Source organism: Aquarana catesbeiana, linkage group LG02 (assembly GCF_042186555.1).
Source record: "Aquarana catesbeiana isolate 2022-GZ linkage group LG02, ASM4218655v1, whole genome shotgun sequence".
NCBI lineage: Eukaryota > Metazoa > Chordata > Amphibia > Anura > Ranidae > Aquarana > Aquarana catesbeiana.
Window position 1 is genome coordinate 812,695,626 of NC_133325.1, and position 18,261 is coordinate 812,713,886.

An 18,261-nucleotide genomic window follows, 5' to 3' on the forward strand; every position below is an offset into this window, starting at 1 on the left:
ACGGGGGAGGGGAGGCAGAACATGGAAGGGGCACCTTGGACAAGGCTGGGGGCAGATAGAAGGGGGGATTTCTCTATATACATAATATAAAGGAGAACTCCACCACACACACCTCCTAAAAACTGGGGGTGTAAAGATGTGGGGTAGTTATGGAGCTGTGGGGTAGTTGTAGAGCTGGTGAGCTTGGTGCTGACTGTACACCTCCCGCCCCCCCCATTCCACAACCTGAGGAGGACCCAACAAGACCGAAACCCACCACCAACCTCCACAACAACCTCCTCCAATGGGGAAATCTTCCAATGGGGACAACCAGGGATCCCCCCACTTTGGAGAGATTTCCTCTCATTTCCTGAGTCTCCTCTGATCTCTATACTCTCTACTATGATCTCTGTGTCCTCCTATGATCTCTATGCTCTCCTATGATCTCTATGGTCTCCCCTGATCTCTATGCTCTCCTATGATCTCTATGCTCTCCTATGATCTCTATGGTCTCCCCTAATCTCTGTGGTCTTCCCTGATCTCTATGCTCTCCTATAATCTCTATGCTGTCCTATGATCTCTATGGTCTCCCCTGATCTTTATGCTCTCCTATAATCTCTATGCTGTCCTATGATCTCTATGGTCTCCCCTGATCTCTATGTCCTCCTATGATCTCTATACTCTCCTATGATCTTTATGGTCTTCTCTAAACTCTATGGTTTCCTATGATCTCTATGGTCTCCCCTGATCTCTATGTCCTCCTATGATCTCTATGCTCTCCTATGATCTGTATGGTCTCCCCTGATCTCTGTGGTCTTCCCTGATCTCTATGCTCTCCTATGATCTCTATGCTGTCCTATGATCTCTATGGTCTCCCCTGATCTCTATGGTCTCCCCTGATCTCTATGGCTCTCTCTAATCTCTGTGGCTTCCTATGAGCTGTATGGTCTCCTCTCAGCACAGTGTCTGGGCTCACACATGAGCTGTATAATGAGAGCAGTGTGAGTCATGTGACCAATGTCAGTCTATGAGGTGGAGGAGGATGTTGGGTGTGATGGTGACAATTGCTGAGTGTTTACAGTAAAGCTTGTTGGAGGAGAGCGGTGAGGAGGAGTAGTGGAGTGGAGTAGTGGAGTGGGGTGGGGTGGGGAGGGGAGAGCTGATAACATTGATTGTCCGGTCCTCATACACACTGAGGACACCAGAGGAGGAACATCCCCGACCTCCACCGCTGGGACCACCGCTATCCTACCAATCATCATAGAGCCCATAATGTAGATGGGGGGATTGTAGAATAGGTATAGAGCTGGTATTGTACTTCTAGAGCTCTATGGTAGTTATACTGCTGATAAGATAGTAGTGAAGCTGCTGGGGTAGAAGCAGAGCTGGTAGGGCAGTTGTAGAACTGCTAGAGAGGGATTCTGCCTTTAAAGATAGTTGTAGAGCTGTTAGGATAGTAACAATAAGTCTGTGTGGGTCTGGCAGGTTAGTTGTAGGGTTGTGGTGGTAGTTGTAGAGCTGTGGTGGTAGTTGTAAAGCTGTGGTGGTAGTTGTAGGGTTGTGGTGGTAGTTGTATGGTTGTGGTGGTAGTTGTACGGTTGTGGTGGTAGTTGTAGTGTTGTGGTGGTAGTTGTAGGGTTGTGGTGGTAGTTGTAGAGCCATGGTGGTAGTTGTAGGGTTGTGGTAGTAGTTGTAGTGTTGTGGTGGTAGTTGTAGGGTTGTGGTGGTAGTTGTAGAGCCATGGTGGTAGTTGTAGGGTTGTGGTGGTAGTTGTACGGTTGTGGTAGTAGTTGTAGGGTTGTGGTGGTAGTTGTAGGGTTGTGGTGGTAGTTGTAGGGTTGTGGTGCTAGTTGTAGGGTTGTGGTGGTAGTTGTAGAGCTGTGGTGGTTGTTGTAGGGTTGTGGTGGTTGTTGTACGGTTGTGGTGGTAGTTGTAGGGTAGTGGTGGTAGTTGTAGAGCTGTGGCGGTTGTTGTAGGGTAGTGGTGGTAGTTGTAGGGTAGTGGTGGTAGTTGTAGAGCCGTGGTGGTTGTGGTGGTAGTTGTAGGGTTGTGGTGGTAGTTGTAGAGCTGTGGTGGTAGTTGTAGGGTTGTGGTGGTAGTTGTACGGTTGTGGTGGTAGTTGTAGGGTTGTGGTGGTAGTTGTAGGGTTGTGGTGGTAGTTGTACGGTTGTGGTGGTAGTTGTAGGGTTGTGGTGGTAGTTGTAGGGTTGTGGTGGTAGTTGTAGGGTAGTGGTGGTAGTTGTAGAGCTGTGGTGGTTGTTGTAGGGTAGTGGTGGTAGTTGTAGGGTAGTGGTGGTAGTTGTAGAGCCGTGGTGGTTGTGGTGGTAGTTGTAGGGTTGTGGTGGTAGTTGTAGAGCTGTGGTGGTTGCTGTAGGGTTGTGGTGGTAGTTGTAGGGTTGTGGTGGTAGTTGTACGGTTGTGGTGGTAGTTGTAGGGTTGTGGTGGTAGTTGTAGGGTTGTGGTGGTAGTTGTACGGTTGTGGTGGTAGTTGTAGGGTTGTGGTGGTAGTTGTAGGGTTGTGGTGGTAGTTGTAGGGTTGTGGTAGTAGTTGTACGGTTGTGGTGGTAGTTGTAGGGTTGTGGTGGTAGTTGTACGGTTGTGGTGGTAGTTGTAGGGTTGTGGTGGTAGTTGTAGGGTTGTGGTGGTAGTTGTAGGGTTGTGGTAGTAGTTGTACGGTTGTGGTGGTAGTTGTAGGGTTGTGGTGGTAGTTGTACGGTTGTGGTGGTAGTTGTAGGGTTGTGGTGGTAGTAGAGCTGTTTGTGTAGCAACAGATAAGCCTGTGTTGGTCTGGCAGGTTAGTTGCGGTGTTGGTACTGGCAGTGCAGTTGTCATGGTGATTACGGTGGTGACGGCACTCATACACGGCTGGTAGAGGATTGGTTGGATGGCCAGTCCGGGATGATCAGTACCCCGGAGACGGTATGTGAGTCGCTGTGTTGGGTCGATGTTCAGGAACTGTTGGTGGGGATACATGAACCCGGAAGGCGCTGAGATCCTGGGATCCTTCCTGGCACTGCGGTGATTATGGGGCTGACAGTGCAGTGGCGGAGTTGGTAGAGTGATTGGCGCTTTGGTATCGGGGGTGTCGGGCTCTTCTGGTTCTACAGAGAGGACCCCGGAGGGGAGATGGAGAAGAAGACGAGAATCACTGAGGAGGAGCTCAACAACTTCCTTCACGACACGGTACTCACACCTCCGTCTGTCCATCTGTCTGTTTGTATATAAAGTATACATGCTCACCGGCCACTTCATCCATGAGGCCCCCCTTGCTAGTAGCGGGTTGGACCCCCTTTATTAGGTTCCCCCTTGCTAGTAGCGGGTTGGACCCCCTTTATTAGGTCCCCCTTGCTAGTAGCGGGTTGGACCCCCTTTATTAGGTCCCCCTTGCTAGTTGTGGATTGGACCCCCTTTATTAGGTCCCCCTTGCTAGTTGTGGATTGGACCCCCTTTATTAGGTCCCCCTTGCTAGTTGTGGATTGGACCCCCTTTATTAGGTCCCCCTTGCTAGTAGCGGGTTTCTCTTTTTCCCACCATTCTCTGTAATTCCGAGAGATGGTTGTGTGTGAAAATCCCAGAAATACTCAGACCGGCCCGTCTGCCCCCAACCACCATGTCACGTTCAAAGTCACCCAGATCCCCTTTCTTCTCCTGATGCAGCACGTCGTCTTCACCACGTCTAGATGCCTAAATGCATTGAGTTGCTGCCATGTGATTGGCTGATCAGCAATTTGTGTTACCAATTAATTCAACAGGTGTACCTAATAAAGTGGCCGGTGAGTGTATATGGTGTATGTATATATGGAGAGTATAGGGTGTATGTGTATACAGAGTATATATATATGGCGCATGTGTATATAGGGTATATATATGGTGTATATAGAGAAGTTTTATTTCACATGAGAAGAGAACGTGTTTCGGGGGCTCGGGGTCTCTTCATCAGGGCTGAGAGACAAAATATCATAGAAATCTGTTTAGGGAAACGCAATGTGAACTGTCTGTGTGCTCAGCGAGCTTCATGGACCATCTTCTATATGATACGTAGCAGTGGTGGCTGGTGGGTTTTTTTTTTCTAGGGAGCGGCAACAACCACCCCCCGGTCGTCCGGGACCCCCCGACAACCCCTGCATGTAGATTAGGGGGCCGGGTGCATGGATGGGGGGGCAGAATACTTCGACAGTGACCGCATCTCATAGGATCTGATTGGATTTGATGGGACCTGAGAGAATCTGATTAGATTTGATTGGATCTGATTGGATCTGATAGGATCTGATAGGATGTAATTGGATCTAATAAGAAGTGATAGGATGTAATTGGATCTAATAAGAAGTGATAGGATGTAATTGGATCTGATTGGATGTGATTGGATCTGATAGGATGTGATTGGACGCCGTCACTGTTCCACCTTCAATAATCCCCCCAAATCCTTCAATTTTCCATCGAGTTTTGTGGAGAGGAAATCTTAGCCTCGTCCGGCTGGATTTAGTGAGAAGATCCCAATCAGGAGGTGAACTGCTAGAGGGTCCTTCTTACTATGACATCATAATGATTGACAGGAAACCCCAACTACAGGCCCAGGGCTGATACAGGTGGGTGAAGTAATTGATGAACATGGTGGATCCCCCCGGGGTTTAGTCAGGGAGCTCCTCACAAATTTATTTGGGCCCCATAGCAGTCACATGGTCAGACAGTTCCGGGCCCCATAGCAGTCACATGATTGGACAGTTCCGGGCCCCATAGCAGTCACATGGTCAGACAGCTCCAGGCCCCATAGCAGTCACATGGTCAGACAGCTCCGGGCCCCATAGCAGTCACATGGTTCAACAGCTCCGGGCCCCATAGCAGTCACATGGTCAGACAGCTCCGGGCCCCATAGAAGTCACATGGTCAGACAGCTCCGGGCCCCATAAAAGTCACATGGTTCAACAGCTCCGGGCCCCATAGAAGTCACATGGTCAGACAGCTCCGGGCCCCATAGCAGTCACATGGTCGGACAGCTCCGGGCCCCATAGCAGTCACATGGTCGGACATCTCCGGGCCCCATAGGAGTCACATGGTCAGACAGCTCCGGGCCCCATAGCAGTCACATGTTTAGACAGCTCCGGGCCCCATAGCAGTCACATGATCAGACAGCTCCAGGCCCCATAGCAGTCACATGATCAGACAGCTCCGGGCCCCATAGCAGTCACATGATCAGACAGCTCCGGGCCCCATAGCAGTCACATGATCAGACAGCTCCAGGCCCCATAGCAGTCACATGATCAGACAGCTCCGGGCCCCATAGCAGTCACATGATCAGACAGCTCCGGGCCCCATAGCAGTCACATGGTCAGACAGCTCCGGGCCCCATAGCAGTCACATGGTCAGACAGCTCTGGGCCCCATAGCAGTCACATGGTCAGACAGCTCCGGGCCCCATAGAAGTCACATGGTCAGACAGCTCCGGGCCCCATAGCAGTCACATGGTCTCCTATGGTTGAGTCTTTATACAAAGCCCTCTCTTGGTGGACTTCCAGGGGGAAGGGTTGAGATTGGGGGTTGCTGATTGGCCCATTTCTGCCAATAACAGGTAGCAGCCATGTTATCCACTGAGAATCTCCTTGGTGATGCAGCTCAGACAGTCTCATATTTCTGCCCCACCTCATCTTGTAGATTTTCAGCGCCCGGTATCGGTATACAGAAAACATTCTCTACTGAACTGTCAAGGGTGGAGTGTCGGGCCTCGGTCCACAATACAGGAGGTGCCAAAACCAAATCCAAAATCACCAACAGAATGCGGGACGTTCAATGCGCCTCCAAGAGTCATATAAATGGAAACCATCACCAAATTCATGACAAAATCTGAATAAAAACCCGCCAAAAGGCAATAAATACCCGTCATGGTGGAAGCGACCAGGGGGGGGGGAGGTGGAACGTTTATATCAGAGATCAAAGTCACAATACCCCAAACACAGGCTGAATATTCTAAATGAAGACCAGAATCTACGCGTTTCGCTCCCTCAGGACTCTTCCTCACCTGTACAGCATACGGAGGAAAAAAAAGGGGGAGGGGGTCAATAACCAACAAATCACATGACACATGTATGGTGACCGACCTGACCTGTGGGGAGCCCCCACCACACACCACCAAGGGGACACACCAGTCCACATATAGTACAATCTACAGATAGCCTCCTCTGCCCTTCAGAGTTTCCCGGTAAACCGGATGCCGCTGGTTGCATCCTTACCAGATTGCAGAGCCCGGTAAAAGTGGCAACAGGAGGAGGGGCCCTTCTATCGCCTGTAAAAGTGATCCAGCGGCTCTTTAACCAGCTTCAGAATCACCAGCTCAAAAAAAGGTATCCTGGTCATGGCTGCAACTGCACCGAGATATCACCCGTCCCACCCGAGGACGTACCGGTATGTCTCTGGTCAGCAAGTGGTTCGGTTGCAACAATTTTTTGCAGCAATTTTTAGCAGCTTCAGATTCAATGACTAAAAAAAATAATATATCAAGCTTCCTAATCCAAGGACGTACCGGTACGTCACTGGTCAGCAGGTGATACCATGGGCTGTGACAGGTCCTCTTTCTGGAGGCTATTAGACCCCAGATCTCTCCTCTGCCCTTCAGAGTGTCCCAGTAAACTGGATGCTGCAGGTTGCAGCTATTACCAGGCTCTCCAATCGCTTAGGGGAGCCCAGTAAAGGTGGAGGTGGGAGTGGAGGAGACCTCCTTCTGCCATCTGAAAAAGCGATCCAGCTGCTTTTTGGCTGCTCGGATTACTTTTACCAGCTTCAGAATTGCCAGCTGAAAAAAATTATATATAAACCTTCCTAATTCCAGGGACGTACCGATACGCATCCAGTTTACTGGGACACTCTGAAGAGCAGAGGAGAGATCTGGGGTCTAATAGCCCCCACATGTCTCCAGAAAGAGGACCTGTCACAGCCCATGCTATCACCTGCCAACCATTGACATACCGGTACGTCCTTGGATTAGGAAGGTTGATATATAATTTTTTTCAGCTGGCAATTCTGAAGCATGGGCTGTGACAGGTCCTCTTTCTGGAGACATCTGGGGACTATTAGACCCCAGATCTATCCTCTGCCCTTCAGAGTGCCCCAGTAAACTGAATGCTGCAGGTTGCACCTATTAACAGGCTCGCCGATCGCTTAGGGGAGCCCAGTAAAGCTGGAGGTGGGAGGGGAAGAGACCACCTTCTGCCATCTGAAAAAGTGATCCAGCTGCTCTTTGGCCGCTTGGATTACTTTTACCAGCTTCAGAATTCCCAGCTGAAAAAAATTATATATAAACCTGCCTAATCCAGGGACGTACCGGTACGTCAATGATCGGCAGATGATAGCATGGGCTTTGACAGGTCCTCTTTATGGAGACATCTGGGGGCTATTAGACCCTAGATCTCTCCTCTGCCCTTCAGGGTGTCCCAGTAAACTGGATGCAGCTGGTTGCATCCATACTTTGGCCCCAGTGATTGCTCAGGAGAGCCCGGTAAAGGCGGCGGGAGGGGGAGAGCCCTGTAAAGGTGAGTCAGTGACTCTTTAGCTGCTCAGATTACATTTACCAGCTTCAAAATTCCTGGCTGAAAAAAAAATGATATCCCGGCAATGGATGCAGCAGCACCGAAATGTCACCCTTCCCATCCGAGGACGTACCGGTACGTCACTGGACGGCAAGTGGTTACATTGTAACAATGGCTCAGCTTAGCCGAATATTAGAGGTTGTTGATTATAAACCCTCTAGAAGAGAAATGTAAACCTAAACCACCAAAGAAACCAACATCATAATAACCAACCTCTAATATATTCCCACCCCCCCCGTATACATGCCGCACAGGTGAGGGACCGTCCAGGTGAGATTATGTAACGATTGAATGTATCCGATAAAGGTGATGATTGTTGTTTTATTATAGTTTATAGGATCCTTTGATAAGCCTAGGGGACTGGAAGAGTCCTGAGGAAGCGAAACGCGTAGACTTAGAATATTCTGCCTGTCTGTGTTTGGGGTTGTTGTGACTTTGGTCCATGATATAAACGTCCCCCTCCCCCCCCCCCCCCGAGGTCACATCCGCTATGTCCCATTTTTAATGTCTTTTGGCATTTTTTTGTTCAGATTGTGTCATAAAATTGGCGATTGTTTGGAACGTCCTGCATTCCCTTCACTTTGTTGACACAAAACAGCAGCTGTGATTGGTCTGTACACAGAGAGGAGAATGGGGGATGCCGTGTGTTGTATATATACCACGCCCGGCCTGATCGTTTATTGTCAACGCCGCAAACACGGAAACACTGCGGCTGGAAATCCCAGACACAGAAACCCTCCGGCTATGGAACAGTTGAGGGGACCCTCTGATAATACCGATATAGTGCGGCAGAGGGAAGACTTGTCCCCCCCCCAGATGAGAGGCCTTGTCCCCCGCTCCCCAAAGACAGACATTCCTCAGAGCGTCCACTTATGGAGCACTTTGAGCATGGAGGCGGGGGAGGGGATTGCACTGTGTCTGCTGGTTTGGCCTCCCCCTGAAATTATGGTGTCCTCCTGTCTATAACCTCCCTCCTGTATCTATGGCCTCCCTCCTGTATCTATGGCCTCCCTCCTGTTTCTTTGGTCTCCTCTCCCTCCTGTGTCTATGGTGTCCTCCTGTGTCTATGGTGTCCTCCTGTGTCTATGATGTCCTCCTGTGTCTATGGTGTCCTCCTATGTCTATGGTGTCCTCCTGTGTCTATGGTGTCCTCCTGTGTCTATGGTGTCCTCCTGTGTCTATGGTGTCCTCCTGTGTCTATGGTGTCCTCCTGTGTCTATGGTGCCCTCCTGTGTCTATGGTGCCCTCCTGTGTCTATGGTGCCCTCCTGTGTCTATGGTGTCCTCCTGTGTCTATGGTGTCCTCCTGTGTCTATGGTGTCGTCCTGTGTCTATGGTGTCGTCCTGTGTCTATGGTGTCCTCCTGTGTCTATGGTGTCGTCCTGTGTCTATGGTGTCGTCCTGTGTCTATGGTGTCGTCCTGTGTCTATGGTGTCGTCCTGTGTCTATGGTGTCCTCCTGTGTCTATGGTGTCGTCCTGTGTCTATGGTGTCGTCCTGTGTCTATGGTGTCCTCCTGTGTCTATGGTGTCGTCCTGTGTCTATGGTGTCGTCCTGTGTTTATGGTGTCCTCCTGTGTCTATGGTGTCCTCCTGTGTCTATGGTGTCCTCCTGTGTCTATGATGTCCTCCTGTGTCTATGGTGTCCTCCTGTGTCTATGGTGCCCTCCTGTGTCTATGGTGTCCTCCTGTGTCTATGATGTCCTCCTGTGTCTATGGTGTCCTCCTGTGTCTATGGTGTCCTCCTGTGTCTATGGTGTCCTCCTGTGTCTATGGTGTCCTCCTGTGTCTATGATGTCCTCCTGTGTCTATGGTGTCCTCCTGTGTCTATGGTGTCCTCCTGTGTCTATGGTGTCCTCCTGTGTCTATGGTGTCCCCCTGTGTCTATAGTGTCCTCCTGTGTCTATAGTGTCCTCCTGTTGTCCTCCTGTGTCTATAGTGTCCTCCTGTTGTCCTCCTGTGTCTATAGTGCCCTCTTGTTTCTATGGATTTCCTTCTGTGTCCATGGCCTCTCTCCTCAGTCAATAGTACCCTCTTGTGCCCTGGCCTCTCTCCTGTATCTATGGCCTCCCTCCTGTGTCTTTGGGCCCCCTTCACTCTATGGCCTCCTCTTGTGTCTATGTCCCCCTCTTGTCTCTACAGCCTCCCTTTCTGTGTCTATGACCTCCCTCCTGTGTTTATGCTGTCTCCTGTTTTTATGGTGCCCGCCTGTTTCTATCAGCATCCTCTTGTGTCTATGACCTCCCTCCCGTGTCTATGGTGTCCTCCTGTGTCAATGGCCTCCCTCTTGTGTCTATGGCCTTCCTTCTGTGTCTATGGATTTTCTCCTGTGTCTATAGCCTCGCTCTTGTGTCTGTGGCCTCCCTCCTGTGTCTGTGGCCTCCCTCTTGTGTCTATGGTGTCCTCCTGTGTCTATGACATCCCTCCGTGTCTATGGTGTCCCCCTGTGTCTATGGACTCCCTCTTGTGTCTATGGTGTCCTCCTGTGTCTATGGCCTCCCTCTTGTGTCTATGGTGTCCTCCTGTGTCTATGGCCTCCCTCTTGTGTATATGGATTTCCTCTTGTGTATATGGATTTCCTCTTGTATATGTGGCCTCCCTCTTGTGGCTGTGGCCTCCCTCCTGTATCGATGGCCTCCCTCCTGTGTCTGTGGCCTCCCTCTTGTGTCTGTGGCCTTCCTCTTGCATCTGTGACCTCCCTCCTGTGTTTGTGGCCTCCCTCCTGTGTCTGTGCCTCCCTCTTGTGTCTGTGACCTCCCTCTTGTGTCTGTAACCTCCCTCTTGTGTCTGTGACCTCCCTCTTGTGTCTGTAACCTCCCTCCTGTGTCTCTGACCTCCCTCCTGTATCTGTGGCCTCCCTCCTGTGTCTGTGGCCTCCCTCCTGTGTCTGTGGCCTCCCTCCTGTATCTGTGGCCTCCCTTCTTGGTCTGTGGCCTCCCTCCTGTGTGTGTGGCCTCCCTCCCATGTCTGTGGCCTCCCTCCTGTGTCTTTGACCTTCCTTCTGTATCTGTGGCCTCCTTCCTTTGTCTATTTTGTATCCTGTATCTATGGCCTCCCTCCTGTGTCTATGATCTTCTTCCTATGTCTATAGTGTCCTCCTGTGTCTATCACCATCTTCATGTGTTCATGGCCTCCCTCCTATGTCTATGACCTCCATCCTGCACCAACCTGTGTCTATGGTGTCATCCTGTGTCTATGGCCTCCCTCCTGTGTCTATGGTCTTCATCCTATGTCTATCACCATCTTCATGTGTCTATGGCCTCCCTCCTGTGTCTGTGGCCTCCCTCCTGTGTCTGTGGCCTCCCTCCTGTGTCTATGGTGTTCATCCTATGTCTATCACCATCTTCATGTGTCTATGACCTCCCTCCTATGTCTATGACCCCCATCCTGTGTCTATGGAGCCCTCCCATGTCTGTAGACTTCCTTCTGTGTCTATGGCCTCCCTTTTATGTCTATGGTATCCTCCTGTATTTATGACACCCTGTTGTGTCCATGGCTTCCTGGTATAGGGAGTGTGTGGTGAGAAATAGGGGGCACCTGGTTTCAAATCACGGGAGTCATATCCTAAATCAGGGGAGTCTGGGATAGGGGAGTCTGATCTGGAATGGGGGCATCTGGTAAGGAAGGGGGGGAGTCTAGTTGGAAATTGGGAGAATTTGGAGAGGAATCAGGGATGGTTAGGAGTTGGGGAGTCTGGAGGGAGTTGGAGAGTCTGGAGGGGATTGGGAAGTCTGGAGGGAGTTGGAGAGTCTGGAGTTGGAGAGTCTGGAGGGAGTTGGGGAGTCTGGAGGAAGTTGGGGAGTCTGGAGGGAGTTGGAGAGTCTGGCGGGAGTTGGAAAGTCTGGAGGGAGTTGGGGAGTCTGGAGGAAGTTGGGGAGTCCGGAGGGAGTTGGAGAGTCTGGAGGGAGTCTGGATGGAGTTGGAGAGTCTGGATGGAGTTGGAGAGTCTGAAGGGAGTTGGAGAGTCTGAAGGGAGTTGGAGAGTCTGGAGGGAGTTGGGAAGTCTGGAGGGAATTGGAGAATCTGGAGTGGGTTGGAGAGTCTGAAGGGAGTTGGGGAGTCTGGAGGAAGTTGGGGAGTCTGGAGGAAGTTGGGGAGTCTGGAGGGAGTTGGGGAGCCTGGAGGGAGTTGGGAAGTCTGGAGGGAGTTGGGGAGTCTGGAGGGAGTTGGAGAGTCTGGAGGGAGTTGGGGAGTCTGGAGGGAGTTGGAGAGTCTAGAAGGAGTTGGGAAGTCTGGAGGAAGTTGGGGATTCTGGAGGGAGTTCGAGGGTCTGGAGGGAGTTGGGGAGTCTGGAGGGAGTTGGGGAGTCTGGAGGGAGTTGGAGAGTCTGGAGGGAGATGGAGAGTCTAGAAGGAGTTGGGAAGTCTGGAGGAAGTTGGGGATTCTGGAGGGAGTTCGAGGGTCTGGAGGGAGTTGGGGAGTCTGGAGAGAGTTGGAGAGTCTGGAGGGAGTTGGGGAGTCTGGAGGGAGTTGGAGAGTCTGGAGGGAGTTTGAGGGTCTGGAGGGAGCTGGGGAGTCTGGAAGGAGTTGGAGAGTTTGGATGGAGTTGGAGAGTCTGGAGGGAGTTGGAGAGTCTGGAGGGAGTTTGAGGGTCTGGAGGGAGTTGGGGAGTCTGGAAGGAGTTGGAGAGTCTGGAGGGAGTTGGAGAGTCTGGAGGGAGTTGGGGAGTCTTGGAGGGAGTTGGAGAGTCTGGAGGGAGTTGGAGAATCTGGAGGGAGTTGGAGAGTCTGGAGGGAGTTGGAGAGTCTAGAAGGAGTTGGGAAGTCTGGAGGGAGTTGGGGAGTCTGGAGGGAGTTGGAGAGTCTAGAAGGAGTTGGGGAGTCTGGAGGGAGTTGGGGAGTCTGGATGGAGTTGGAGAGTCTGAAGGGAGTTGGAGAGTCTGAAGGGAGTTGGAGAGTCTGGAGGGAGTTGGGAAGTCTGGAGGGAATTGGAGAATCTGGAGTGGGTTGGAGAGTCTGAAGGGAGTTGGGGAGTCTGGAGGAAGTTGGGGAGTCTGGAGGGAGTTGGGGAGCCTGGAGGGAGTTGGGAAGTCTGGAGGGAGTTGGGGAGTCTGGAGGGAGTTGGAGAGTCTGGAGGGAGTTGGGGAGTCTGGAGGGAGTTGGAGAGTCTAGAAGGAGTTGGGAAGTCTGGAGGAAGTTGGGGATTCTGGAGGGAGTTCGAGGGTCTGGAGGGAGTTGGGGAGTCTGGAGGGAGTTGGGGAGTCTGGAGGGAGTTGGAGAGTCTGGAGGGAGATGGAGAGTCTAGAAGGAGTTGGGAAGTCTGGAGGAAGTTGGGGATTCTGGAGGGAGTTCGAGGGTCTGGAGGGAGTTGGGGAGTCTGGAGGGAGTTGGGGAGTCTGGAGGGAGTTGGAGAGTCTGGAGGGAGTTGGGGAGTCTGGAGGGAGTTGGAGAGTCTGGAGGGAGTTTGAGGGTCTGGAGGGAGCTGGGGAGTCTGGAAGGAGTTGGAGAGTTTGGATGGAGTTGGAGAGTCTGGAGGGAGTTGGAGAGTCTGGAGGGAGTTTGAGGGTCTGGAGGGAGTTGGGGAGTCTGGAAGGAGTTGGAGAGTCTGGAGGGAGTTGGAGAGTCTGGAGGGAGTTGGGGAGTCTTGGAGGGAGTTGGAGAGTCTGGAGGGAGTTGGAGAGTCTGGAGGGAGTTGGAGAGTCTAGAAGGAGTTGGGAAGTCTGGAGGGAGTTGAGGAGTCTGGAGGGAGTTGGAGAGTCTAGAAGGAGTTGGGGAGTCTGGAGGGAGTTGGGGAGTCTGAAGGGAGTTGGAGGGTCTGGAGGGAGTTGGGAAGTCTGGAGGGAGTTGGAGAGTCTGGAGGGAGTTGGGAAGTCTGGAGGGAACTGGAGAATCTGGAGTGGGTTGGAGAGTCTGAAGGGAGTTGGGGAGTCTGGAGGAAGTTGGGGAGTCTGGAGGGAGTTGGGGAGTCTGGAGGGAGTTGGAGGGTCTGGAGGGAGTTGGGGAGTCTGGAAGGAGTTGGAGAGTCTGGAGGGAGTTGGAGAGTCTGGAGGGAGTTGGAGAGTCTGGAGGAAGTCGGAGAGTCTGGAGGGAGTCGGAGGGTCTGGAGGGAGTTGGGGAGTCTGGAAGGAGTTGGAGGGTTTGGAGGGAGTTGGGGAGTCTGGAAGGAGTTGGAGGGTCTGGAGGGAGTTGGGGAGTCTGGAAGGAGTTGGGGAGTTTGGAAGGAGTTGGGGAGTTTGGACGGAGTTGGGGAGTCTGGAGGGAGTTGGAGAGTCTGGAGGGAGTTGGGGGGTCTGGAGGGAGTTGGGGAGTCTGGAAGGAGTTGGGGAGTCTGGAGGGAATTGGGGAGTCTGGAGGGAGTTGGAGGGTCTGGAGGGAGTTGGGGAGTCTGGTAGGAGTTGGGGAGTCTGGAGGGAGTTGGGGAGTTTGGAGGGAGTTGGAGAATCTGGAGGGAGTTGGGGAGTCTTGGAGGGAGTTGGAGAGTCTGAAGGGAGTTGGAGAGTCTAGAAGGAGTTGGGAAGTCTGGAGGGTGTTGGGGAGTCTGGAGGGAGTTGGAGAGTCTGGAGGGAGTTGGAGAGTCTAGAAGGAGTTGGGAAGTCTGGAGGGAGTTGGGGAGTCTGGAGGGAGTTGTGAAGTCTGGAGGGAGTTGGGGAGTCTGGAGGGAATTGGGGAGTCTGGAGGGAGTTGGAGGGTCTGGAGGGAGTTGGGGAGTCTGGTAGGAGTTGGGGAGTCTGGAGGGAGTTGGGGAGTTTGGAGGGAGTTGGAGAATCTGGAGGGAGTTGGGGAGTCTTGGAGGAAGTTGGAGAGTCTGGAGGGAGTTGGAGAGTCTAGAAGGAGTTGGAAAGTCTGGAGGGAGTTGGGGAGTCTGGAGGGAGTTGGAGAGTCTGGAGGGAGTTGGAGAGTCTAGAAGGAGTTGGGAAGTCTGGAGGGAGTTGGGGAGTCTGGAGGGAGTTGGAGAGTGTAGAAGGAGTTGGGAAGTCTGGAGGGAGTTGGGGAGTCTGGAGGGAGTTGTGAAGTCTGGAGGGAGTTGGGGAGTCTGGAGGCAATTGGGGAGTCTGGAGGGAGTTGGAGGGTCTGGAGGGAGTTGGGGAGTCTGGTAGGAGTTGGGGAGTCTGGAGGGAGTTGGGGAGTTTGGAGGGAGTTGGAGAATCTGGAGGGAGTTGGGGAGTCTTGGAGGGAGTTGGAGAGTCTGGAGGGAGTTGGAGAGTCTAGAAGGAGTTGGAAAGTCTGGAGGGAGTTGGGGAGTCTGGAGGGAGTTGGAGAGTCTGGAGGGAGTTGGAGAGTCTAGAAGGAGTTGGGGAGTCTGGAGGGAGTTGGGGAGTCTTGAGGGAGTTGGAGGGTCTGGAGGGAGTTGGGGAGTGTGGAGGGAGTTGGAGGGTCTGGAGGGAGTTGGGGAGTGTGGAGGGAGTTGGAGAGTGTGGAGGGAGTTGGAGAGTCTGGAGGGAGTTGGAGAGTCTGGAGGGAGTTGGGGAGTCTGGAGGGAATTGGGGAGTCTGGAGGGAGTTGGAGGGTCTGGAGGAAGTTGGGGAGTCTGGTAGGAGTTGGGGAGTCTGGAGGGAGTTGGGGAGTTTGGAGGGAGTTGGAGAATGTGGAGGGAGTTGGGGAGTCTTGGAGGGAGTTGGAGAGTCTGGAGGGAGTTGGAGAGTCTAGAAGGAGTTGGGAAGTCTGGAGGGAGTTGGGGAGTCTGGAGGGAGTTGGAGAGTCTAGAAGGAGTTGGGGAGTCTGGAGGGAGTTGTGAAGTCTGGAGGGAGTTGGGGAGTCTGGAGGGAATTGGGGAGTCTGGAGGGAGTTGGAGGGTCTGGAGGGAGTTGGGGAGTCTGGTAGGAGTTGGGGAGTCTGGAGGGAGTTGGGGAGTTTGGAGGGAGTTGGAGAATGTGGAGGGAGTTGGGGAGTCTTGGAGGGAGTTGGAGAGTCTGGAGGGAGTTGGAGAGTCTAGAAGGAGTTGGGAAGTCTGGAGGGAGTTGGGGAGTCTGGAGGGAGTTGGAGAGTCTAGAAGGAGTTGGGGAGTCTGGAGGGAGTTGTGAAGTCTGGAGGGAGTTGGGGAGTCTGGAGGGAATTGGGGAGTCTGGAGGGAGTTGGAGGGTCTGGAGGGAGTTGGGGAGTCTGGTAGGAGTTGGGGAGTCTGGAGGGAGTTGGGGAGTTTGGAGGGAGTTGGAGAATCTGGAGGGAGTTGGGGAGTCTTGGAGGGAGTTGGAGAGTCTGGAGGGAGTTGGAGAGTCTAGAAGGAGTTGGAAAGTCTGGAGGGAGTTGGGGAGTCTGGAGGGAGTTGGAGAGTCTGGAGGGAGTTGGAGAGTCTAGAAGGAGTTGGGAAGTCTGGAGGGAGTTGGGGAGTCTGGAGGGAGTTGGGGAGTCTGGAGGGAGTTGGGAAGTCTGGAGGGAGTTGGGGAGTCTGGAGGAAGTTGGGGAGTCTGGAGGGAGTTGGGAAGTCTGGAGGGAGTTGGGGAGTTTGGAGGGAGTTGGAGAGTCTGGAGGGAGTTGGAGAGTCTAGAAGGAGTTGGGAAGTCTGGAGGGAGTTGGGGAGTCTGGAGGGAGTTGGAGAGTCTAGAGGGAGTTGGAGAGTCTAGAAGGAGTTGGGAAGTCTGGAGGGAGTTGGGGAGTCTTGAGGGAGATGGAGGGTCTGGAGGGAGTTGGGGAGTCTGAAGGGAGTTGGGGAGTCTTGAGGGAGTTGGAGGGTCTGGAGGCTGTTGGGGAGTGTGGAGGGAGTTGGAGAGTCTGGATGGAGTTGGAGAGTCTAGAAGGAGTTGGGAAGTCTGGAGGGAGTTGGGGAGTCTGGAGGGAGTTGGGAAGTCTGGAGGGAGTTGGGAAGTCTGGAGGGAGTTGGGGGGTCTGGAGGGAGTTGGGAAGTCTGGAGGGAGTTGGAGAGTCTAGAAGGAGTTGGGGAGTCTGGAGGGAGTTGTGAAGTCTGGAGGGAGTTGGGGAGTCTGGAGGGAATTGGGGAGTCTGGAGGGAGTTGGAGGGTCTGGAGGGAGTTGGGGAGTCTGGTAGGAGTTGGGGAGTCTGGAGGGAGTTGGGGAGTTTGGAGGGAGTTGGAGAATGTGGAGGGAGTTGGGGAGTCTTGGAGGGAGTTGGAGAGTCTGGAGGGAGTTGGAGAGTCTAGAAGGAGTTGGGAAGTCTGGAGGGAGTTGGGGAGTCTGGAGGGAGTTGGAGAGTCTAGAAGGAGTTGGGGAGTCTGGAGGGAGTTGTGAAGTCTGGAGGGAGTTGGGGAGTCTGGAGGGAATTGGGGAGTCTGGAGGGAGTTGGAGGGTCTGGAGGGAGTTGGGGAGTCTGGTAGGAGTTGGGGAGTCTGGAGGGAGTTGGGGAGTTTGGAGGGAGTTGGAGAATCTGGAGGGAGTTGGGGAGTCTTGGAGGGAGTTGGAGAGTCTGGAGGGAGTTGGAGAGTCTAGAAGGAGTTGGAAAGTCTGGAGGGAGTTGGGGAGTCTGGAGGGAGTTGGAGAGTCTGGAGGGAGTTGGAGAGTCTAGAAGGAGTTGGGAAGTCTGGAGGGAGTTGGGGAGTCTGGAGGGAGTTGGGGAGTCTGGAGGGAGTTGGGGAGTCTGGAGGAAGTTGGGGAGTCTGGAGGGAGTTGGGAAGTCTGGAGGGAGTTGGGGAGTTTGGAGGGAGTTGGAGAGTCTGGAGGGAGTTGGAGAGTCTAGAAGGAGTTGGGAAGTCTGGAGGGAGTTGGGGAGTCTGGAGGGAGTTGGAGAGTCTGGAGGGAGTTGGAGAGTCTAGAAGGAGTTGGGAAGTCTGGAGGGAGTTGGGGAGTCTTGAGGGAGATGGAGGGTCTGGAGGGAGTTGGGGAGTCTGAAGGGAGTTGGGGAGTCTTGAGGGAGTTGGAGGGTCTGGAGGCAGTTGGGGAGTGTGGAGGAAGTTGGAGAGTCTGGATGGAGTTGGAGAGTCTAGAAGGAGTTGGGAAGTCTGGAGGGAGTTGGGGGGTCTGGAGGGAGTTGGGAAGTCTGGAGGGAGTTGGGGAGTCTTGAGGGAGTTGGAGGGTCTGGAGGCAGTTGGGGAGTCTGGATGGAGTTGGAGGCGTTCACTCAGGAATGGGAGGATTTCATCCGAGAATTGGGAATCCAGATCAGGAATGGGGGTGACTGGTGAGGAATGGGGGGGAAATCTATCTGGAATACAGGAGGGGGAGGGGTAATGGGCGGATTTAATTTGTGAATTGGGGGATTCCCACTTCCTCCAGAGATGATAGAAATTGAACCTTCCCTGAATTCCGACCGGCCGGAGCCAGAACTGTCCCGTAAATAGAAATGCTGAGGAGAGGGGAGGTTGTCCTCCCTGTGGGGTCACCCCCAGCTTCTGTTATTACGTTTATAGTAAACCAAATCCAATAATAGAATACGAGGAGTATAAACACCGACTACGAGGAGTATAAACACCGACTACGAGGAGTATAAACACTGAGTAAGAGGAGTATAAACATTGAGTACGAGGAGTATAAACACTGAGCATGAGGAGTATAAACATTGAGTACGAGGAGTATAAACACTGCGAGGACAACTTCCTGCACTGACCAACATTCCTTCCATCCAACACACTCTGTCCAATCCTCCCACACATTATACAACCCCCCCTTCACACACACAGTCCAATCCTCGCTTACACCCCCCCCTTGACACCATTAAATTTCAGCTCACATCATACAACCCCCCCAGCCATCTAGTGGTCAGATATGGATATTTTTTTCTTTTTAAATCAATCATAGGAATGTCCTGTGATACATTAGCGACATCCAGTGGTCTAATGTGGTATTTTCCATTTTAAATCCATGAAATTCATAGGAATTCCCT

The 18,261-nt window shown here is 52.8% G+C and overlaps 1 protein-coding gene across 1 annotated transcript in view; it reads left to right on the forward strand.

The window, feature by feature from the left end:
• The first annotated feature begins 1,131 nt into the window (after nucleotides 1–1,131).
• The window catches only part of MAB21L3 (mab-21 like 3), a 46,673-nt gene continuing 29,543 nt past the window's right edge, over nucleotides 1,132–18,261 (forward strand). The window contains exon 1 of the mRNA XM_073617605.1: nucleotides 1,132–3,162. Coding sequence (XP_073473706.1) covers nucleotides 3,106–3,162 — 57 coding nt within the window. The 5' untranslated portion in view covers nucleotides 1,132–3,105. The remainder of the gene's footprint in view (nucleotides 3,163–18,261) is intronic.